The sequence below is a fragment of the Amblyomma mixtum genome, chromosome 8, assembly GCF_055824585.1.
Source record: "Amblyomma mixtum isolate Tamu chromosome 8, ASM5582458v1, whole genome shotgun sequence".
NCBI classification, from domain to species: Eukaryota; Metazoa; Arthropoda; class Arachnida; order Ixodida; family Ixodidae; genus Amblyomma; species Amblyomma mixtum.
In genome coordinates this window covers 111,825,068-111,845,205 of record NC_143019.1, presented here as the reverse complement: position 1 = coordinate 111,845,205, position 20,138 = coordinate 111,825,068, and the positions used below count along the sequence as shown (strand labels likewise).

General features: G+C 44.5%; 1 protein-coding gene across 1 annotated transcript in view; it reads left to right on the top strand.

The window, feature by feature from the left end:
• LOC149333913 (putative aminopeptidase PLBD2) overlaps positions 1-18,097 on the top strand; it is a 45,265-nt gene extending 27,168 nt beyond the window's left edge. The window contains exons 7-12 of the mRNA XM_089558834.1: positions 3,864-4,024; positions 10,890-10,982; positions 11,947-12,018; positions 14,108-14,260; positions 16,312-16,471; positions 17,812-18,097. Coding sequence (XP_089414960.1) covers positions 3,864-4,024; positions 10,890-10,982; positions 11,947-12,018; positions 14,108-14,260; positions 16,312-16,471; positions 17,812-18,009 — 837 coding nt within the window. The 3' untranslated portion in view covers positions 18,010-18,097. The remainder of the gene's footprint in view (positions 1-3,863; positions 4,025-10,889; positions 10,983-11,946; positions 12,019-14,107; positions 14,261-16,311; positions 16,472-17,811) is intronic.
• The last annotated feature ends 2,041 nt before the right edge of the window (positions 18,098-20,138 follow it).

The following is a 20,138-nucleotide window of genomic DNA, read 5'->3' as shown; positions in this document are numbered from 1 at the left end:
GAGCCCTTACAGCTCCCCTGAAGCTGAAATGGTCGTTAAAGATAAGGACTGGTGGCCTTCTTACCTTCCAACAAGATTTGATCTTTAGGAAAGCCACAAGGGCTCCACTATATAAGCTAGAAGCAAACCATGCAGCCTGGTTCCTTTTGACAAAGACTGTACCACGTTGCTCGCTGCAGCTGCAGCCGCGCGCCGCTGCGCCGACAGCTACCTAGCCAGCTGTGTCCACGTGACTAACCACGTGACTCGCAGTTCGCTTGTAAGGGAGACGGAGCCGCTCTCGCTTGCATACACACTGCCGCCTCGAAGTTTCTCGCAGTGGATGACGCGAGTCGGCCGGGACCGTCTACGCCTTCGGGACGGTCCCGTAGACGACGGGCTGAGTCTGATCATCCGGCTGACGTTGCCAATCAGGCTAAGTATTTATTTTCATTCATTTATTTACAATATACTGCGGACACTGAGTCCAAGCAGGGTGGGCGAACAAGTCAATCAAGAGACAAAAAAAACACGCAACATTTCAAAAAAGAAGAACACAATGTAGAAAAAAAAAATGGTTAAAACTCATGGGACAATGGTTTAACTAGCTGATTCCATTCTGTTATTGTACGTGCAAAAAACGAAAACTTGCAAGTGTCTGTTCTAGCGAATATAGGGGTTAGAGAACTGGGATGGTGTTGACGAGTTTGTTTGGCGTTAAGTGTGATGAGGGATCCAAACCAAGTTTGTTATGTAACAAGAGAGAAATAAATTCTAACCTAAGCTTTCTTCGCCGATGTTCAAGTAGTTCAATTTATAATCTCCATTAAAGTGGTTGGGGAGTCAGACTTTGCATATTTATTAAAGATAAACCTGACAGCTCTTCTCTGTATTCTTTCCAGATTTTTTACGTTAGATTTAGTATACGGGTCCCACACTATGCATGCATATTCGAGTTTAGGCCTAATTATTGAAGAATATTAAAGTAGCTTAATGTTAGAAGGAGCATTTTTTAGTTTATCTCTTAAGCAGCACAATTTTCTAAATGCAGCAGAGCAGATATTGTTTATGTGCAAGTTCCATGATAGATTGCTACTTATTGTTACTCCTAGGTATTTGTAGTGGGATACTCGTTGAAGAGGGAGAGAGCCTAATTTATATGTGTAGCTATTTAGTATGGTTTTTCGGGTTATCGGCATATAAACACTTTTGTCAGCATTCAGAACCATGCCCTATCGGTCGCACCATTCAAAAACGTTGTTCAAGGCACTGTCCAGGTCACTTGGATCCTCCTTATTTGTAACTTCGCGGTATAGAATGCAATCGTCAGCAAACAATCGAATATGCACTGGTGGGTTAACAACTTGAACAATATCATTGACATACAAAAGGAAAAGCAGAGGACCCAAAACACTTCCTTGGGGAACACCGGAGGTAGAGAAGTTAGAGGTAGAGCAGTTAAACGTGCCAAGCTAGCGGCATAGACCGACGAAGTACGGGAGCGTCGACAGGCTCAACGGCGGTTGAAGGATGCCGAATGGCTGCAGCGAATGGCTGTGGAGGCAGCCGCTGCTGCTTTTGCCTCCGTCACGACTTCGGCTTCGGCGACGGACGAAGAGATTGAGTCGAACCTTGCTTAGCAGCACAATATAAGGACGCATAACAAAGCTTTCCCTTGCGTAACCGGGCTTTATGTATCTTTAATGCATTTTTTAGCTAAAAAAATCTCTATAGTTCTGAAAAAAGGAGTATCATTAAGTGAAACTTCGGTAGGATAGGTGCTCCAGCGAAATATCCACCCGTTTACTACGATGATTTTGGAGATACTGCTATTTCTCGCAAAGGATTCCTATTTATTGCGATTCATACGCAGCAGAATTATGTGTAGTGTTCACTGGAGGACTTTATTAAGAATTTCTCTCGAAATCACAATCATCACATGAGCTATCTATCTCCAGTTCGTTCTAAATGCTTTACTGCATAACGAGGGTATTAAACGAGCAAACGTGACAGTGGTTCGGGCGGGTGGAAGAACGTTGTAAGCAGCAAGAAAATTTCAGATTAAAAGTGAAAATTCAAAAAAGATTTTTCAAGAGTCCATGCTAAGTAAACATAAAGAAGCGATAAACGCATAAGCCAACTGTCAACAACCCAGCCTGGTTACAAATAATATTTAAACGAGATCGCCATACTTGTGTCAGCCGCGACTAGTCTAGCAACCAGACATATCCTTGCGTCAGTGCAACATATCGTTATGCGCACAGGATATGAATAGTTTTTATTTTTTTGTACTAAAGAAAGCAATGATTCTAATACTCTTTGTGAGCGTTCGCAAACCAGTTAGATGACTGCATGCGCTACAAAAGACAAGCAACTATACCAAGGCGCGCACGTAATGAGGCTTACCCGGTTTCTGAATTGTACGAACTGACAATGGAGTCTTAACACAAGGCAGGAAATAATCCAGCACAACAAACCCCATTCTGCGCCCCGATACACGCGCACTCATTTCACTCATTTATAAACCTGTTCTAGCAAAGTTACGTAAGCAGCAGTTGTGCTCGGAGGTCTAGATCAGGTAAATTTTTTAGACTCATAATTTGTGACGCTGGAAATTGTAACCAGAGCTGACCACAATAAGCTTCCGCGTCATTAAGGTCCCTATGATTTATTGAAAAATGAATCTTGTCCGCTCTGTTCGCATATCTTCATCAATATCGCAAGTGCAAGCCGTGTGTTTGTGGCTGTGTCAGATAAGCTACATGAATGTCTACTGCGTGTCATGCTCGTCGCATGTATGCAACTGGCACTTTAGTCGCTGCGTTCAATCTTATCATCCTGCATAGTTAAGGCTAGCATTATGCAAAGACTTGGTCAAAGCCAACGGGGCCAGTTTCGGCGTTGCTGCATTTAGAACTGCTATGACAACAAATGATAGCAGTGGTAAAGGACGACGGCGATTTGCAGCGGTAAAAAATGCATACGTCGGCTGTGAAATGTTCTTGCAGCCACCACACTAATTCTGTACTTCGCAGCAGAACCAACGCTATTTTAATCTGAGCTCGGCGGTCTTCGTGCTGAGTGCACTGCCACGTCCGGAGGACTACAAATCCCATTCCTTCCGTCTGCCCCTTGAACCCCACCTTACACGTGGAGTACATGTTGGACGACCAGCGTGCTCTCGTGCTGCATGACCAGGATATTTTGAGCGCGTAATATGTCGCTCTTTAATAAAGTGTTTTGCTTTCCTCTCTCAGTACCACGCCTGGGCACCTTTAATATTATCTTTTTCACGAGGACTACGTGCTCCTTCCAAAACAAAAATGAATGCTTTTGTCTCCAACAGTGGTTATGTGAAACGAATAGTACACAGCACTTGCCTTCATAGTGAAGAGCAAGGATTGCAGATAAGTGCGCTAAGTATGATTGTACGACGCTCAATTAGAGGCAATGCCTAAATTTGTGCTCCTTCCTCTTTTTTTATTTTTGGAGTAAGCTGTAATTTTGGGGTAAGCCTCAGACAGCAAGGAGTGTTGAATTAGGCTCTTCGTCTACAGTAGAGCTCGGAGGATTGTTTCGAAATGACGTGCATCGGCGTGGCGCTGTGTTTCATAGACTTTTCCATATGCAGTGGAAAGCTTTTTTTGTGTTTGAGGTGTGTGGCATGGAAGCGAGAGTGGCTTTTGAGTGTAAAGGCAAAAACATAGCAGTTTTAAAAACAAATAACGGGGCAAGTGCCCCGCTTTTTGATTAAAAGAAAGGGCCTTGCTTTGAAATTATTTGTGCTCAGGTGTGCAATATTTACGCCCGGAGAAGCGACTTGTACTTTTCGCAATACGCGTTATAACAGCTCTGTGAGAGCGCACTACACGAATTGATCGCAGGCGATTACAGAGACAGAGCTCTCGAACGATAACCAGGAGCTGTGGGAGCGGCTGCTTGGAAATGGCAACGTGTTCGGGTGGGAGAGAGCAGCGATCGCCACCCGTCTCGCCACGTCGGGAGAAGAATGGGTTCGCATCATGTCCAAGGACAACAGCGGCACGTGAGTACTGCGACCTTGCAGCAGCACTGCGAGTTACGCTTACGAGGCACAGCTGTGCTAAACAGGAAATTTCCGAAGATACGCAAGTGACCTACGTCCCCTGGAGCGGAGGGAAGTTGTCATGGTAAGTCCTGTGGCTTAGTGATCAAAGACATGCTGCGTCTTCCCCGCAGGGAGGCGTCTGCAGCATGCAGACGTTGGTGAGTGGCGACACCACGGGGTTAACCCGAGCATCCGCAGGGACATTCCCGCAGGGGGATGATGGTGAACAATGCGTCACCACGGACCCGAGCATCCGCGCTTAGCCGTGCGTGGCATCGCCGTGTCTGGGGAAAAGGGGATCCTGGTGGTTGAGCCGATGCCGAGCGTTTGGACCCTTAAGGCCCCTCGGCCGAGGCAACACACCACTTTGGCCCCAGCTTCCTGTAGACGGCACCTCCGGCCTGACCCGACCGGGGGAAATCGGCAGTCGCCTTTTCCTGTTCTCCTCTCCATCTTTCACTGTGCTATCTCCTTTCTTACAACTTTCCTGTATCCTCCTCTCTTCTTCATTTTTTCCTCTTTTTCCTGGCGGCGAGGGTTAACCGTGTGTGACCAACTACCCTGGGTTGAGTGATATTAGGTTATAGTTAAGGTGTACAGCTGGCGTGGGCAGGACTTTCTTTCAAGTTCCTGTCGCGTCCCCTTGTTGGACTCCGTGGTGGGTGGCTGGCAGCATGACCGAAAAACATCAATTTTTATGGCTCCCCCCCTTTCCAAACTTGATCGCTCTCTTAAAAGAGTGCGGAACGAAGCAGCAGACTTTTTCATGAAAAAGAAACCGACTTTCACTAAGTTCCATGTTATACACAGTAACTGTGAAGAAAAGCAAGCCCGAATCATATCCCCATTTCTTGTTACCAAATGCCTAACAGATACCTTAGGGCCTGGCTACAAGGTATCCAAAATGTCCAGCGGCGACCTACTCCTCGAACTACGCGAGAGCATTCAGTGCTCGAAACTTGCAAACATTGCTTCTATAGGGGACATCTCTGTCTCCGTGACTCCCCACCGATCCCTCAACTCAGTCAAAGGCGTGATCTCAGAGGCGGATTTTATCCACCTCACAGAAACCGAAATGCTTCAAGGCCTCTCCGACCAAAATGTAATTGACGTCCAAGGATCAAAATCCGCAAGGATAACAAGGAAATAGACACTAAACACATGGTCCTTACATTTAACACCAGCACCTTACCCGAAACAATCGAAGTAGGATACCTGAAAGTCAACGTAAGACACTACATACCCAATCCCCGTCGCTGTTTCAATTGCCAGAAGTTTGGCCATGGCTCACAAAGCTGCCGCGGCCGCAAAACCTGCGCGAAAAGCGCATCAAAGGACCACCAGTCTGAGGAATGCGACGCAGCACTACGCTGCGCAAACTGCGAAGACGACCACGCTGCGTACTCCAGGGCGTGTCCGTCCTGGAAAAAGGAAAAAGAAATCATCACCATTAAGACCAAAGAAAACATTTCATTCAAAGAAGCCAGAAGGCGTTTTGCACTTAACACATTCTCCTTCACAGCGAAACCAAACTTCGCTGATGTGGTGCGCAGGGGCGTAGCACCACACAGCACTCCGGCACCTGCCGCGGCCACTTCCACCGCGCCTGTGGCAGTGCCATCCACGCCCCAGGCAGAGACAGCGAAAGCTGCTCTGCCAACTACAAGCCAGGGAGTGCCGGCCCACGGGTCAACTCCCCGCAGGACTTCCCCCCGTCGGGGGAGGCCCGACACCCACACACCTGCGGAATCTCCGCGGTCGTCCAGCACCTCTTGCGAGGTGATGGACCAAACTCCCAGCCCGCCTGCTTTACAGCGGCGGAACAGCTCTCTTGAGCGGAAAAAAGGCAGGGCCACCATAACGGCCCCAGAACATAAGTAAACACTCAATCGTTCCTATCCCAAACATAAATATGGCTTTCCTAGTTCAGTGGAACTGTAGAGGAATGTTGAGGAACTACAATGACACAAAAGATATCCTAGGGTCAATCTCGCCCGCAGTCTTATGTCTTCAAGAAACAAATCTAGGTCCACAACATACAAATATCCTGAAACATTATAAAACTTTTAGACGCGATCGTGAGCAGGCAAATAGACTATCTGGAGGCGTTGCGATCGTCGTGCAAAGCGGCGTCCCTGCTCGACAAGTCACACTCAAAACAAAACTTGAAGCCGTCGCGGTCAGTGTCGTCAGCCATAAAACAATTTCTATCTGTTCTGTATATATTCCTCCACATTTTACATTAACAGTCTACGATTTACAAGAACTTATCAATGAACTTCCAGAACCGTATCTAGTAGTTGGGGACTTCAACGCTCACTCCCCTTTTTGGGGAAGCGAGCGCTGTGACTCTAGAGGTCAAATAATAGAAGATTTTATCATCACAAACAATGTATGTCTTTTAAATACAGGAAAAGCCACCTACTGCTCCCCTACCTCGGGGAAAATGTCCTTTTTAGACTTGTCATTTAGCTCACCTTCTGTTTTTAATGATTTTAAATGGGATATCATTGACAACCCATATGGCAGTGACCACCTCCCTATACTAATCACTTTAACATCCCCACCGGAAATAATCCCCACAAGGCCACGGCGCTGGAAGCTTCATCTTGCCGACTGGTCACTTTTTAGAGCAAAGGCAAATTTAGAAAAGATAATCTCTCCATCGACCAGATAAATGAAAAGTTCACTAATTGTATCATATCTGCCGCCCTCACAGCTATTCCACAGTCGTCAGGAGTGGTGCAACAAAATCATAAAATATGGTGGACAAAAGAGTGCAAGGAAGCAAAAAAACTACAAAACAGAGCTTGGGGTAAATTTCGCAGGTATCCGACACATGAGAATCTCATAAATTTTAAAAAAGCAAGAGCTAAAGCTTGGTACGTCCGTCGTAGTGCCGAGAAAAAATCATGGCAAACTTACGTCTCTTCTATAAACAGTCACATCACATCTAAAAAAATGTGGGAACATGTGCGAAAATTAAATGGTAACTTTTCACCATTCACAATTCCTTTATTGACAACACCTGGCACACAAACAAGCATAGGGGAACAGGCAGACTTATTGGGGGAACATTTCGCAGCAGTTTCAAGTTCATCACACTATGCACAGTCTTTTTTAAAATACAAAAACACAGCCGAAAAACAAAGACTTCCAACTAGTGGAGGGGCAAACCAAAAATATAACAGTGTAATTACCCTCTAAGAAATAAATACAGTACTGTCTGCTGGTAAAAAAACCGCTCCAGGATCCGACCAAATCCACTACGAAATGCTGGCCCATCTCTCTCAACTTGCCGTAGAAGCACTTTTAAAGTTCTTTAACACAGTTTGGATATCGGGAAAAATACCTGAGGCCTGAAAAAAAGCTATTATTGTGCCGCTTCTTAAAGCTAGTAAACCCCCAACCTCTCCTAGCAGTTATAGACCCATAGCCCTGACCAGTTGCCTCGCCAAATCCTTCGAAAGTGTCCTAAATATACGACTAACCTTTGTTCTTCAATCCTGTGAACTTCTTGATATCCACCAGTGTGGTTTTAAAAAGAGATGCTCAACTACAGATCACCTAGTCCGTCTCGAAAATACAGTCAGACAATCTTTTATACACAAACAACACTGTCTTAGCGTCTTTTTTGATTTAGAAAAAGCATATGATACAACCTGGAGGTTCGGAATTCTTCAGGACTTAGCTGAAATTGGCATCCGTGGCAGAATGCTGAACTCCATTAAAGACTTTTTATCTAACCGCTCATTTAATGTCCGTCTAGGCTCAACCCTTTCGAGGGATTTTATTCAGGAAAATGGAGTGCCTCAAGGATGTATTTTAAGCAAAACTCTTTTTATTGTAAAAATGAATTCTCTTAACAAAATAATACCAAGGTCTGTTATGTATTCACTTTATGTAGATGACCTCCAGATAGCTTACACATCCTCGAACATATCAACATGTGAAAGACAAATACAGCTAACAATAAATAAACTGACAACATGGGCAGACAAAAATGGTTTCCGATTTTCCCCACAGAAAACAGTGGCCATTCTGTTTTCACTCAAACGAGGCTTACAGGCAGACCCCACCCTACACCTTAACGAAATAGATTTACCAGTAGAAAATGAACATAAATTTCTAGGCATAACATTTGACAGAAAACTCACTTTCCTGCCTCATATTAACACGTTAAAAAAGAAAACTTCCCGATCACTGAACATACTCAAAGTCCTTTCACATAAACACTGGGGTTCTGACAGGGCAGGCCTTCTAAAAATTTATCGCTCTGTGGTACGATCCTCATTAGACTATGGTAGTATAGTATATGGTTCAGCAAGGCCATCGTACCTGAAACGACTGGACCCAGTGCACAATTTAGGTTTACGTCTTGCAACTGGCGCTTACAGGACATCACCCATAAATAGTCTTTACGTTGAAACAAATGAACCATCTCTTACAGATAGAAGAAGCATACTTACATGCTCATACGTTCTAAAAATCCGTTCCCTACCAAAACATATCTGTTACCCTATTGTTACAAATTGTGATAATGCCATTGTTAACATACCTTCTCTTTTTAGCTTTTTAAAAGAAGCAGGCGTGCTTGAAAAACTGTAAATTTCGATCCGCTAGTTCACTTTATTAGGTGATACACTTCAGCTACTTTCTCATTCATGAGAAGAAGGCTGAGGTTTTTATTTGTCTGGTTGGGAGCCTCGGGATCCTTGCCCAGGCAAGGATAGGCGCTGAGACTACCTGACCTTCTTGATGTTTTTAACATTAGCCATGTCTAAATTTCGTTTCTTCCATTATTACTAGGTAGTACAGTATTATTAGGCCATCTACACCAGCGATGATTTTTAACATTTTTGAAAATTATACAGAAAACTCATTCTATACCTTGAGCTTGGCGCATGATGGCCTTAACTGCCTATGTGCCATAAAACCCAACACAACACAACACACATGCTGCGTCAAAGTGGAAGTTTGAGCTAGTTGGCAAGCCATGACTTGGAGTGAGGGGGGGGGGGGCTAGCGCGAGAGAAACAAGCCCATGAGCTCATGAGAGGGGCAGAGGACGAGTTCTAGAAGCCAAGTAGAAGTATGGGCTGGTTGGTACGTCATGCGTTGGTAAGCCACGAGGGCTCGTCCTGTGTCGATCTAATGTCCTTGTGTCTCTCGAGCTAAGCCCTGCTACAAAACATGCTCGGTCACATTACTTATTTGCGATTGAAGTTGCTCGACGCGCGTTTTCTAATCAGAGAGGTGGTGGTGGTGAAACTTTATTACCAGCCGATACAGAGAAGAGACCCGAAGCAGACCCTGCGCTTAAACGGCGGCCGCCATCGCTTGGGCAGCGGCGGCGTTTTCAGCCAGCTGGAGGAGCTTAATCTGTGTCCCCCGGTTCGGGGCTGAGCATTAGAGCCTCCCAATGATCAGAGTTCTAATGATAGTGGTCGTATTTATTATTTTCGCAGTTTTCTTCACGGTTCACTCCTTTGCCTTCGGAGCCGTTTCCGTAGTATTTTGTCCGCAAATGTCCCAACAGTAGCATGCCATACTTCTGGCGATGCAAGTATGCGTGTTGGTGCCCGTTACATGCACACGCAGAAAATTGCCTTGCTATCGTCTTTTTCATTTTTATGCACGCAGATGGCTTTCATTGGTTTCGCATTCTCGAATTGTTTATTTGCGGTGTGTGGACTCCTGTATTCAAGCCAGGCGTGACGCCTGGGCTGCAGCAGCTTTATTTTTGATGCCATGAATTCGTGCATAACGCGCATGGTGAGAGATAACACTAATTCACGTTTAGGACCTGGGATATGATAAGGATGGACTGGCTCCGGTACCTCCAAACCCTCTTTCACCTTCTACCTGAGCAATAAAGTAGCTTTAGAAAACCATGTTATCCAACTTCTTGGAAATAAAGTAAAAAAAATTGTACTTCGCAGATCAAACTGCCCGTGTTACTCCAATCGCATTATCTTTGTGTAGCCTGTAAATCCCCTCCTAATTTAAGGAACAGCTTCCTTTCAGTTCTCCATCACACGTTAAAATTTATGCATCCAGAGAAACTGTGTTTAAGCAAGAAGGTATGCTGTAATTCATAATTTTCAAATATGCACTGCCTTCCTGCATGCTATTTAGTTTTTACTCTCATGGTATTTTCCCCTGTATAACAGTACTACGGATAGCTGGGCTGAAAAGTGCATTAGGATTTGATTATAAAAACAACATAAGTAGTACATAACACATCGCCGCGTTGTACCTACACAGTCCTTAGGCATGCACTGTTTACGTGATTATTTTTGTGAAGGATTTTCTCAAATACTACTGTTTGTTTACCTCTTTTGAAAGTTTTCTTTTTCTTGAACCGCAGTCTGTAATATACCCGCTGTTGAACACTTTGTGTGCAAACTGATTACTCGCTGCAAGTTGCTTGCAGTGTCATAACAATCGTCTAAGAACTAACTATACATCTGAACCGGCTCGGGTATATGTATGTATCTGAGGCAACGAAACCACGAGAACTGTATGGGTGAGAAACATTACCGGGTGAAGCCTTGGCGCGTATGTAATTAACATATCTGAAGCGCCAGCCTCACACTGCAGTTCGGAATTTTTGAACATGCATAGTTTTACGAAAATAAAGTTGCAAATGCTAATTTTTCGCTTCGGACATGTTTCACTGACGTTTTCCCGACGTATAGGAGCGACAATTTACTGCAATAAAAGAAAATTTTGTTTTTGGGCTTCCAGGGCTCATTGAGAAGAAGAGTAAAATTGTAAATGTGTCGCGCACTCAAGCTTTCAGCCTCTCTGTTTTGTCCAGGTCAAACTCTCAAATTCTGATCTTAGACTACAAACGATTCACTCCTGGAACTGCTATCAAGGATGGCACACTATGGATATACGAGCAAATGCCGTGAGTGCTCATTTTCTGGATAATATTGTTTCTGCTTCCGAACGTCGCGCTTTAGAAAACTGCACCAAAGAAAGACACAGGGAGCAATGATCGATTTGAATATCAGAATGCAGATACTTTAATTTTGGTTTCATTCAAAATGATGAACGTTTCACACAGGGTCTCAAATAGAAGTGATTATACCTTGTGAATTAATGATGAGTACGGGAGTTCGAATACTGAAAACATTCTAATACAGATGAAATATTAAGCATATGATAATTGCGTGTGTTTGGAATGTTCACTCAGCGCCTCCTTTATAGAGGAGGCGCTGGTTCACTATTCCAGGGCACCGAATGATTGAGAAAAGTTGAATGTCAGGGAGGGTTTGCAAACACTATAACTATTAGGGGGGGGGGGATGGATTGGTGAGGCTTAACTGCCGAGACTGACAAAGCCACATGACTGATTGGAGCTCCGCCTAACAGACTTGGTAGTCTGTATTGACGAGCTTTTACTGACGGGAGGTTTGTTGTGCTCTGCCTGCTGCAACCATCGACGGCAGGGGAGAATGCGCTGAGCCGTCAGCAACGAAAGTAAATGAAGCGAAGGTGCACCACTCCTGAATCAAAAAGAAAGAACTGAATGAACTCTTTGTTATAGATAAGACCAACAGCGGACCGGTGTATGAGGGGGCAGCTGCTCCTTTTAGAGCTCTCTTTAATAGAAGACGGGAAGCTAGGTAACGAAATGGGCGCTATTTTGATGTTATCTTTTTTTCTCGATGACCGCTTTTCCTAGCAAACTTCAAAGGGTGACAACCGGATTTCAGTGACGAATGGAACAAATTAGTGATGGTTTTAAACTCGCTAACGTGAAAAACTAGACATATTGACTTTTAAATTCTGGTTTAATGAGCGCCTGATTTCGCCGCTTGTGACGAGACTGGGAAGAGAGTGCCTAGTAATGTTCTCATTATTTCCAGGGGTATCGTGAGGTACGCAGATGTAAGTCGTGGACTTCGCGACAAGTCGTACTGGGCTAGTTACAACGTTGCGTAAGTACACAGTTTCGTTATAGATGTTGATAAAATGGGAAAATATGGTGACATTTACGACGTGCAAACTAGTATTTAATATGCATGAAGAATGTCAGCAGCAAGCAAAGTAAGCATCTCTTGTTCTTTATAGTGTTGTCACTAGTGATCGAGATGCGGAAATGTTCCAAGAAGATTTGAACAGAATCTCAGAGTGGTGCGTTAAATGGAATATGAATTTGAATTTGTCCAAGACTGTCCATATGAAGTTTACAAGAAAGAAAAACCCTGATGTGTATTCATATGTTATTAGGAACACAATGTTAGAACAGGTATTCGAATTTAAATATCTAGGCGTTTATTTTACTCCTGATTTGAGCTGGCGCCGTCACGTTGATTATATCTCTGCTAAGGCATGCAGAAACTTGGGATTTCTTCGCCGAAATGCAAGCACTTTTCCACTGTCATGTCGTGACATTTTATTCAAGACTTATGTCAGGTCGGTTCTGGACTACGCGTGCACTGTCTGGGACCCGCCTACTGCTAGAGATAAAGATAAGTTGGAGAGGGTGCAGAACATTGCCTCTCGTTTCGTGTCTGGCACACGCGGGGCTCGTTACAGTGCATCGCGTACGAAGGATGCACTCAACTGGGAATTGCTTGACACGCGCCGAAAGAAGTTGCGTCTGAAGCTGTTTCATGCTGTTTATTATTCAACTGTTCGGGTTGAACGCGAAAGGTATGTGCAGGAGCCTTTTTATAGATCCAACCGTGTTGACCATGTTTTTAAAGTCCGCGAATTCGCGGCAAAAACTGAATTGTTTTTTTCCGAAAACCATTAGAGAATGGAACAGACTACCGAGCGATGTTGTGAGTGTGACATCAAATGATGCGTTCTTTCGTTCTTTAATGATGTGATGCGATTGTGATGTGTTCTTTTGAAGTGAGATGCACATGGTGAAAGTTTTATGCTTGTAACTCTGCCTGCGAGCGGAGGTGTCATGTGTGCTTCTTTGTTGTACATTGCCCCCCCCCCCCCCCCACTGTAATGCCACGGCGCTGTGGGTTCCTTACTAAATAAATAAATAAATAAATAAATAAATAAATAAATAAATAAGTTTAGCACGCACTGCAGGCACCTTGAGAGTATAAAAAAGCAGATAATGTGCACCGTGACTGAAATCGAATAATCTGAATGAACAGTTATTCAGATGTTCTTTTTAATTACTTTGCACTGCGGTGACTGTTTTAACCGCACACTGTGGAAGACGAAACATAGGAATGAGTACCACGCGCAGTGTGGAACGCTGTACGGTAAATAAAGTAGCTGCTGATTCGACCCAAAACCCACGGCCGAGCTTAGTGGGTCCGCATTTTCTGAATTTGGCCTCGCTTTCTGACCGGCCGCCAAAGTAAGGGCAAATTGATTACAACGTAGTTGACGGTACGACAGCGGCTGTCGTAATGTGCTTCTTCCGAGAGACGGACTGTTTTCGCTGTGAAGGAATAGTTAGCAAGAATAAATGGGAAAACGTTTTTTAAGGGCCGTTTTTATGGTCTGCTTCCACTCGTCAGATGTCTCCCAGTGTTGAATGCGCACGCGATAAAAGGTAAAATGCTGTTCCGGTTGTGCTGTGAGATTAATGTGTACATGGAAACCATATTGGAGAAATGAGGTCGGTGCTGAAAATAAGATGGAATAGTAGATGCTCCTATGGCTGTGCCAAGCAGACGCCGATATTATCGTGTATTCCCCACGATAGCCATATATCAGACGTCTGGTTACAGCTGCATCTAGCACCGCCTCTGGAAAATGAGGGAAACAATTTTTTTTTTACTACCGCGACAGCTAGGCATCTGTCCAGGAGAAAGTCTTCACACCGCTGCTGGAGCCAATTTTCAATAGACATATTTCTGGCTATGATTAGCGATTCAAGATATATGTTAACGAATAAAGCATTTCCTTAGATTATATAAAATTAGAATATAATTATATAACGATATTTCAATGAATTCTAAATTTATAAGTTTATCGATACATATATTGTTCACGTGTCGTGACGACTTCCTTGGAAGACCATAACCTTTAAGCACTTTTCCTTTCTTTAAGCTATTTTTACGACATATTCAACATCACTGGACAGCCGCAGAAGGTGAAGCAGTACGGAGATTACTACACCTACGATCAGTGCCCTCGAGCCAAGCTGTTCAGGCGAGACCACAGCAAGCTGAAGGACATAGACTCCATTCTGACGTACATGAGGTGCGTTCAAGGCGGCGCACAGAGATCTGCGTGAGAAAATGCGTTGCTGCTTGCAGTTCTAACACAAGTACTGCGACGCGGAACTCTCATCTTCTCGGTTCACAAGTCTGTTCATCTTTCCTTTTAGTTCTCACTGGACCCCGTATGGTACCATACTGGCCACGGTTGCTAGCGTGTGTGACTGCTTATTCTAAGCGCACGGCGTTCAATCCAGGCCGCGGCGAGCGCAAATCGATTTACGCGGAATGCAAAAATTTTTTCTTCTCAGCGACGTTACAACCTTTTACAGAACCTCATGTGGTAATAAGTATTCCGGTGGCCTCCGTGATGGCGTCCGTGATAAAGTGTATGTGCATCAGAGGGACGGTAGATTTCACGGAAGACTTTATTGATTATCCTACTAAATGTAGGTGTGACCATTTCGCTATAGAAAGCGTTGATCAATGCTGTTCAATAATAGGTTCAATGTGGTACCGTTTCGTGCAGTGGTCTTTATTGGAAAATCGGTGCGCACAAGATCACTTATCTGGAAAAACGGGTATGAAAAAGTGTGACTTTTAATTTAGCGGTGTACAGAAAAAAGTTATGCATCCTGCAATCCCTTCATACTACATATAAGGCTGACGAGCAGAAATAGAATTTACTCCAGATCAAACACTGCAAACGGCGAAAGAACTCGTCTAGATCGCTGTTAATCGCCAGGCACATTATGAAACATGTTCACGTTTCGTGTAGTCCGATTTACCACAGAGCATATTGCAACCGCGCAAAACGACGCAGGACGAAGAGAGGAAGCACTGGACAAGGCGCGGAATATGCACTCCATTGTCAACCACCAACTAGCCCGCATTCACTTCTTACCGCAGAGGTCGCGTACAGTGGCTTTGCATCCGCCTCGCATCTGTGAGGTCTGGGACTCGATCCCTAGTGCCGCTGCGTACTTGCCGATCGGTGATACTGTAGGCATAAGCTTTCTTGCCTGAAAAGTTCGAAAAAAAATGGAATTAGGTCCATCTTGAGTCGATCAAAATACCAGTGTTGTCCAACACTGTTCCCACTTCGAGTTATTGATCAATTCGCTCTCGCCCTACCATAAGCTTGCCGTCCCGGTTAGCTCAATTGGTAGAGCGACTGCTCCGGTGAAGCGGTGGTCCCGGGTTCGAACCCGAGACCAGGACGAATTTTTCTTTAACTACGAAGTTTCTGAGAAAGGTGTATAGCGTTCCTTTGTAGCCGTATGGCTGCGCTTGGGTGAATGCCAATGAGTAATTACTCCCTTATTCATTCAGCATGCGTGTGCTTAGGAATACATCATCAGTATCAGCAGCACTACTCGCCACGTCTTCCATTGCATTATGTGGGCTGCAGCTTGTCAGGCTTCATTAAGGAAAAAAAGCAGCTATGCTTTATCATCATCATCCTGACTACGCCCACTGAAGCGTAATGGCCTGCTTTAAATCGCTCCAGTTAACCCGGTCCTATGCCAGCTGCGGCGACTCTTTCCCGGGGAGCTTTCTGCCGCCCCCTGCTACTCTTGCCTTCTCTTGGAATCCACTCCGTTACCCTTAAGGACCAGCGGTTATCTTGCCTTCGCATTACATGCCCTGCCCAAGCCCATTTCTTCCTCTTGATTTCGACCAGGTTGATATTAACCCGTGTTTGATCCCTGACCCACTCTGCTTTCTTCCGGTCTCTTACCTTTACAGCCATCATTTAACCTGTCATTATCAGCTGTACTTAAAGGCTGGTAGTTATTTCGCGCCGTCCCTTTTACTGCGCCAGCGAAGATGAAGAAGACCACCGGCACAGAACCGCTTGCACGCGCGCTCGGACATGCCGAGGGCCATCTTTGCCTAGGGTGCACCCTTTTTCTATGAATGGTCCTATACCGCAGTTTTTGCGCGCCTACTCGTGGCCCATCTTTAACAAGGATGTCGCACCGAGGAAGCTGTCTGAAACAATTTCCCGGTAGCACTTTTTTTTTGGCTCGCAAAAAGCCTGAAGTTACTTGCTCCGTGCAGTCGCTTAGTGTGCAATCGTCTCCCGTGCAGATACAACGACTACAAGAACGACCCCCTCTCACGCTGCAACTGCACTCCACCGTACAACCCCGTGTATGCCATCTCTGCACGCCACGACCTGCTCTGCCCGCATGGGAAGTACGGGCTCCCAGAGATGAACCGCCGTGGCGTGGGCGGTATTGACGCCAAGGTAAAGACATTGCATAGGAATAGAAGCGACAGACCTTAGTAGCTCATTGGTTAAAAGCTATAGGGCTTAACGTTTGCTTTCAAATGTTCAATTTAGGAGCAGCTTGGAATAGTAATGTTCAGCTTTCGGCCGGTCTGTCTGGCTTCCGGTCGGCCGGCTTCCGGTCGTCCGGTTGGCATGGCTCGGCTGTTTTAGCACATTTAAGGAACAGAATTATCAATTAATGTTTCCTAACCATTTACTCTCTACATCTGTTCCTTTTGCGAATGAGTTTGAAGAAACAGCGCCGAAAGTGTGTTTTTAACGCTGCAAAGTCATTTCGCATAAAACTAATGTCGAAGTATCTGCAGTGCGGAAAACATTTTCCAGTTGACAGCGATGTTCTTCAAGTGTTGCGGTTATGCATCTAATACACTTAGAACCGACGATGTAAACCATTGACCATAAATTAGGAATAACGCCGATTTCCATTGTCAGGAGCTCCTTATTTGTCAACAAAACCTAATCGATAACTTTCTGAAGGAAAGGTCATGTTAGTTGCATTCTGCATTTACCCACCTATGGTACCCAAGTTTTGAGTTGAAAGAGGAACAGTCATTATAAACGAAAGACAGCACAGCGAGCTACGAAACTAGAATGGTAGGTACGGTGTTCAGCACCAGAAGAATAACGGCAAGGATAAGAGGCATTGATCGAGCTAGAGGTATCCTGTGAAAATCAGTGGGCGAAAAATGGGCTCTGTTGGTTTGTCGAAAACTGATCAATATTATAATGTTCACTCTTAGGGTAGAGGACGATGTTTTTATGTAAGGCTATGGTTCTCGAGTAGAGGAGAGAGTCGATTGGTTTCTTGAGATTATAAGATTTTCTTGGATAAGGTACTGCGCGTGGCTACCGCAGCAGAAGCTCCCTTTTGATTATAGCGAAAATAATCTAGCTAGTTATTGCGTCTCATATTCGAGGCGCTGCATTACTATACCTATTGTTAGTACACGTGCACACAGCGTGAAGGGATTTTTCTGCTACATAATGACCATGCTTATTTCCTTTATAAAACAACGCCACGCGATCGGCAAGGCTGAATAATAACTGCCCTAAGTAATTTATAAGTGTCCTATTAAAGAAATGTGCAGTGTAGGGACGATTTGGACTTCCGTCGTTGAGTAAAGGTGAAATTTAGCTTATTTGGTACATATTCAAAGTTCGTCGCTTCAAAGGCACAGCCGAGCGCATCAAAGCCTTCGTCTGTGTGTCCATTCCCTCCCGTGTTTGATGCACTGCTGAGGCAGTATGGACTCCTGATTTTGTAACTAGACGCGGGAATATTTTTACGTGCGCAGGTGACTAACTGCGCGCTCTTCGGATCATTGGAATTCGTCGGCGTCAGTGGACCCACTTGGACAACGCAGCCCGTATTCCAGTGGAGCACGAGCGGCTTGCCCGACAACCATGTCGGTCATCCGGACAAGTGGCAGTTTAGCGCGGTTCATCACAAGTGGGAGCCTAAGAAGATCGGTTTGCGTCCCTCGGCTGACTGAATCGTATTAGGTGCTAGCATGGCTGCTTGCCTTCTTATAGAGTCTTAATGAGAAGTTAACCGGAGGTTCTTTTCCAATAAAGTATTGGGTGCTCACGCAAAACGGTAAATACATTTCCTCTATCTGGCAATGTCGAAATCACACTCGGCTATGCAGGAATGGCTTATTCCTACCTTGGTTAGTTTTACCAGTGGGATGTGTAATGACTTCCTACTTGTCCTGTCTTGCACTCTTTTTTTTGTTTTTTTTTTGGTAATAAACTGGTGCCACAAACGGGAATCAGTAATTATCTTCCAATTTTGGGTGGGACTGAGGGCAGGTAATATTTTTAGCAACTTTTCGTGCTCCCTGTAGGCGTTCCGCACAAGAGACGAGGGCCTTCAGTTAAAGTTTTGTCACCGCTTAAAATCGCAGACCCATTTTCAGTGGTGTGTGGCAGTATCGTTCATACACAGTATCTGGTGCGCTCTAGAATCGTGGTGGAAGCGATATACCCTAGTTATGAACTTTGGATCGGTGACACGGCGTATTTCTAACAGCATCTGGTGTTCTCTTTGATTTAATTATCTGTATAAGAGATCCTTTGATAGCGTTACAAGATGATACTTGCCGTTAAGCAGTTAGTACTATACTAGGTATACATGCAGTGCCTTCTGACAATTTATGGCCGCGCTGATAGCCTTAGTAAAAAATTTTTGCGCTGGCATTCCTCATTCGAATGGCAAATGAGCGACAAGTAATTGTTATTGGCAAACAAAAACATGAAGAACTGTTCAAATTTATATGTTATTGCAGGCTGTGACTTTCATGTGATATGTGCGATGCCCACGCAAGTGCGCATTCTTCATAGACTCGCCAAATAAAAAAATTTATTTGTCAACAATTATTAAGTACCCAACACAATTCAAGAATTAGCCAAGGCTTCGTAAGAGTAAAATATTGTTATCTTCGGAAGGACACCCAGACACCGCCTATATAGAGGTGGCGGCAGTAGCCAAACAAGCCCATCACAAAGCGGGCACTTCTGGCTTTCCGCTCTTGAGATTTGAAATGCACCGTCTTCTAAATTTCATGCTTGTTAAGTGCACAAGAACTTGTGGTTTGAATCCAGTTATGTTAGTTCAGGCCTCTGTTACGCTCCCTGAAACTGCAAGGACCATAGAAAAACTAAACTTGGTGCTACACTGTCAGGCAGCAGTTTCTGCATATAAACTGCCCGAAGAGTAAAAAAATATTCACTGTAGTCGCGGTAAAGGCAAGAATTAGGCGATAATATTCGTAAACCCATTTGTCGCGATCTGAGATGTATCTGTAGGTGCTGTCAAAAGTAAATGGAAGGCAATATTAACGAAAAAATTTAATCATTACCCGCTCAATTCATGCATCCTTGAATACATATGTGCAGACTAATTGTGATTGTGCGATTTGCACTGTGCACCAACAAACATAAACCATTATGCTTTAGATTTAAAGGAATTAATTTTTTTTTTACAAAGCCGTCTTCCATTTACTTTTGACGGCGACTGTACACCCTTGTCAAGAAGCACTCCAATACATTTCCATCACCGGACACTTCCAGAATTGTTAGCGCTTCAAAAATAAAGATATATATTGCAATACAGGCACCAAAACACTGTGTGGGAGAATCAGCAGGCCGTAACGCGGGAAATGTTTGGCTTAACGTATGGCTCTAATTATCGCAAAAAGCATTCGATGATACCTTAGGAACTGTATTCACCGATGGACGCCGGTTTCTCAGAAGACGATAGACGGGGATTTTTTTTTATAGGGTGGTGCTTGGCGACCTGGCCTTGACTGTGCCCGGCTCGAGCCACAAAATACATCTTGCATTACTTTGGCATGGATGACACGTATTCCACAAATTACGTCACACCAAAGCCTTGGACAGCGACGGATGGAAGCAGCACCGCGCCTGTTCTGCTGCTAACGAAGGTTGTGGCCCATCTCGCAAAAGAGGGCGTAACACACTGTGGGCAAGGAGTGCATTAGGAGACTTCGGCTATCACTCTGTAAGCGCGCGCTATGTTATTATAAACTTGTCGTAAAATTCACTGTGATTTGTTAATAAAAAGAACAGAGATCGAGAAGAAGAAGACTTTGAAACTAAA